At 36.5% G+C, this 3860-nt stretch overlaps 2 protein-coding genes and 1 long non-coding RNA gene across 4 annotated transcripts in view; 1 reads left to right on the top strand and 2 right to left on the bottom strand.

Annotated features, from left to right (window-relative positions):
• Nucleotides 1-3860, bottom strand: part of LOC108369108 (Krueppel-like factor 12) — a 13481-nt gene that overhangs the window by 5973 nt on the left and 3648 nt on the right. The window lies entirely within an intron of this gene.
• LOC108369110 (uncharacterized) lies at nucleotides 346-606 on the bottom strand. Its single transcript, XR_001848462.1, has 2 exons — nucleotides 475-606; nucleotides 346-407 (listed from the first exon to the last, which is right to left on the bottom strand). It is a non-coding gene; the product is annotated as an uncharacterized LOC108369110 (long non-coding RNA).
• On the top strand, nucleotides 2274-3854 carry LOC108369109 (nuclear transcription factor Y subunit alpha-like). The gene is made up of 3 exons (XM_017624110.1): nucleotides 2274-2288; nucleotides 2529-2688; nucleotides 2776-3854. Exon 3 carries the CDS (start codon nucleotides 2831-2833, stop codon nucleotides 3785-3787), a length of 957 nt encoding a protein of 318 aa, XP_017479599.1. The 5' UTR covers nucleotides 2274-2288; nucleotides 2529-2688; nucleotides 2776-2830; the 3' UTR covers nucleotides 3788-3854.

Here is a 3860-nt window from a genome sequence, read left to right as displayed (position 1 = left end):
CAGAGTAGAGTACTTGCACACCTTTAATAATTCCCACCTGAGATTGTATAATCGCTATTGCTTGCGAAAAGTGCATGCCCAAGACAAATTCCCAAGCATCACACCCAAGCGACAACTCTGGTACGATTTCCAAATCCAACATTTTAAGACTGCAGGTGTTGGAACTTTGCAATGGTGCACACTAATTTGTTGTCTAAAGTCCTGGATTTGGCAAATGAGATCAATACAGTTGAAAATTTGTATGGTCCCCGACACTGGCACGCCTAAAAGTTTTTCATTTACTTTGTGTCCAAAAGAAGCTCCTTTGCCCCTGAACTTCGTTTCTTCAAACCAATTTTTAATTTATTTTTTTTTTTTTTTGTTACTTTGTGCGTTTGTGTATCGTTTATAATTTCTCGCGTCGCAAACTGAAACGCAAAATATATTTTAGAAAATCCCTTCGATAGAAATGAAAGTCAGATGTTTGGGTCTTACTTGTACACTGTTATCAGTAATATGGTTTGATTATAAAAATAAAACTCTTTGAATCAAGGTAAATAAAAGTAAAAATAAATTCAGTTTCTCGATTCGACGTAATACACACAAATCCACACAAAGCACCCAGCAAAAAAGTTTTGTGATTAAAGTGAAAACAAAGACAACAGCTGAGTAGAACATGGTTGCATTCTCATCAAAAAATTAATGACACGACATTTAATTTATAAACATTTTATATGTCCCGGTTGATATCAGTTTAATGTTTTATTCATCAGGCTATATAATTTTAATTGTCTCGACAAGAACGCATTTTTAAAGAAATTTTTAAATTAATTTAATGGCGCGGTAAAATGAAAACTGAGTTCTCAAACTATGAAATGACAGCTGATGTTAAGACGGCGATGGTAAGAAATTCGGCAAGATAGATATGGCTTAGCAGTGAAAAATTACGGCCTTCACCTCACATTTCTGCCTGCAGAAGGTGGAGACGTGAGGTAGGCGTTACTTGCTGTCTCCATAATGGGGAATTTTCATGGGGCGATTTTTCAGGCAACTTTTACTTGAAAGCAACAATTGTCTGGTGTAAACGGTCTTTCAACTAATCGGTTTCAATGAAATTGGTCGGCTGCCTACTTTCGTTCAACTTTTGATTGAACAAATCGCCCGTGAAAGTTGAATCATGTAAATTCCCCATTATGGAGCATACCGCACTAAGGACCAGTTTTTCAGTGCACGGCCGTGGTTTGAACTCGACGAGTATGGTCGTGTTGACCTGTCGAGTTTTTATAAAGCAAATATTAGATTAATATACACACCAAAATGACGTCGTTTCATTTAAAAGAACATACAACTTTAAATTAAGCTTCATTAAATATAACTGAAAGTTTTGAATCAATGGGAGATAATACTATTAAATAAAAATTACATAGGTAATGTAATACACGTGGACATAAAGAAATAAAATTGCGATTAAATGGAAATTTTAAAGCGTACCGTTGAAACCATGATAAAAATATAGTAAGGTAGAAACGCTGAGAGTTACGTTTAAAACTCTTGACGTTTCCAAACAATTTAATTTTTAAATTTACTCACAGACTCACATACACATTTTCATTTTCAATCTCAAGCAAAAACAATTTCGAACAATTTCAATTTTTTATTTTCAATTTTATATGATTTTAAAATGCTGGCAACAAAATCATGGCCGACAAATTGAGAGAACGGTTCTACCTTGCAATGTTTTTATCATGGTTGAAACGGTACTATCGTATGAACAATTTAACTGTATGAACAAGTGAACTAAGAAAAATTTATTACCATAACAGTTTTATGAAGCGAAACAAGAAACATATTTTAAAAAAATAAATTTTTAACATTGTTGTGAGTGTGAAAATGTATCGATTTTTCGTTACATTTTGGAAAAATTACATTTTTATTAAATAATCTCATCTTTGTGAAGACGGCCGGTTAGTGCGGTCGTGCCTTAAGTGTACAGGAATACCTCTACTAACAACTTTATAAATGAAACTAGATGGCAGCACAGACAGCGTTCTTTTTGGCGCGACATTTTTTTCTATTTTCACATACTTTGGAACAATGTGCAATGGTAATACTCACGATGTTAGCTGAAGTAAACCCCAATATTTTTACCCGATTCTTATCTAATCTCGCCCGATTTAACTTAGCTAATTTTAATGAAACACAAATCGAAATATAAATTTTACTAGCAAAAATGAGGGAGCCTCGCGAAGCAACACCGGACACTTGTGAAAACAAACAAAATTGACAAACAGGGTTGCACGAACTATTTGGTAGCATTGATATATGAAATGAATACTCATGAAACGAACTATGAGAGTTGATTTCATTTGATATAAATGTGTCAACACAAAACGCATAATAATTTAGTTAACGCAAATTAATGAAGCTTAGTCAATTTTCCATAAACTCCTTTTGTTTTAATTCAAAATCGTACTCTTAATTGAATAACAAAGAAGTTTTTGAAATCTCTTCCCCAACTGAACTCACCTTTTCACATTTCCCCACACAAGATAATTGAACACACCCAAACTGCCATATTTTCCACCTTCACAATTTGTTCATAAAAACGCCGAGTTTTGCATAGTTTTTAAGCTTTCCCTGCAGAAAAGTGAAAAAAATTGGAATAATATTATGTCTAGACAAGCTTCACGTTTCGATGCTAAAAAAGTGGTAAGTTTCTGATGTGCCACAATTGTTATATACTGATAGCGGGTAGTCACTGTCGAAGGTTCGCTTAATTTCCATTCGATTTTGCAGTAATTAAATGAGAAGCCAAAATTGATTTTACGTCCCAAGCTAGCAATAAAGTTGCATGGATATAAATAACATCTCGTCTATCATTAAACAACAGAAGCCCACTGGAGCTGTCACTGTTGTCACTCAAAACAAGAAAAACTTGCAAGACCAGCAAAAAATACAATTGATCCCTATGATGACCGCAGGTGGGACGCAAATTATTATCGGGCAATTGCCACAACAGCAGCCACAGGCTACAGGAACGTCCCAAGCCACGACAACCGGACTTATACCCCTTCAGGCAAATCAAATTATGTTGCAACAGCCCCAACAAACAGCACAGCCAATGCAGCTACTTCAATTGCCAGATGGTCAAACACTATTTTATCAACCAGCAGCAACATCATTGACCCTTGATCCAAATGCGACAACTGCACAAGCTACGCCACAGCCGCAACTTATTAACATAAACGGCCAATTAATGCAAATAGCGACAACTCACCCGCAGGGCACTGCCAATAATAATACTGTAGGCCAGCAAATTATTATGGTCCCACAAGCTGGTACCACAACTGTGACTGTTCCGCAAACTGCCACATCGGTATCAGCACAGCAAACAACTTCTGCCTCTGCCGCAAATACCAATACAAATGATGTGCAAGCGGAAGATGACTCTAGTAAGGGAGAATCTGAAGAGGAGCCTCTTTATGTTAACGCAAAACAGTACAAACGGATACTGATAAGGCGACAAGCTCGAGCTAAACTTGAATCTCGTATACCGAAGGAACGCTCTAAATATTTGCACGAATCGCGTCACCGTCATGCAATGAATCGCGTACGAGGCGAGGGTGGACGATTCCATTCGGCCCAAATAAAGAGTGACTTAGGTGGATCTGGTTCTGGTAATTGCGAATCACAAATGCAATCTGTGCCGACACGTGCAACTATACGTGCCCCACCAAAGTTAATCGCACCACATCAAACTCCAATTCCAGCACCTACCCCTAGTATAACCATCACTCCAATAAAGTAAAAACATGGGCAGCACAAAACCAATTATACCAGTTAAAAAACTTTAGTTTTAGAAATACATATATTGAGATTAG

Source organism: Rhagoletis zephyria, unplaced genomic scaffold, assembly GCF_001687245.7.
Source record: "Rhagoletis zephyria isolate East Lansing unplaced genomic scaffold, Rhagoletis_zephyria_1.1 Rzeph_scaffold_03494, whole genome shotgun sequence".
Taxonomy (NCBI): domain Eukaryota; kingdom Metazoa; phylum Arthropoda; class Insecta; order Diptera; family Tephritidae; genus Rhagoletis; species Rhagoletis zephyria.
This window is presented reverse-complemented; position numbering and strand designations above follow the sequence as displayed.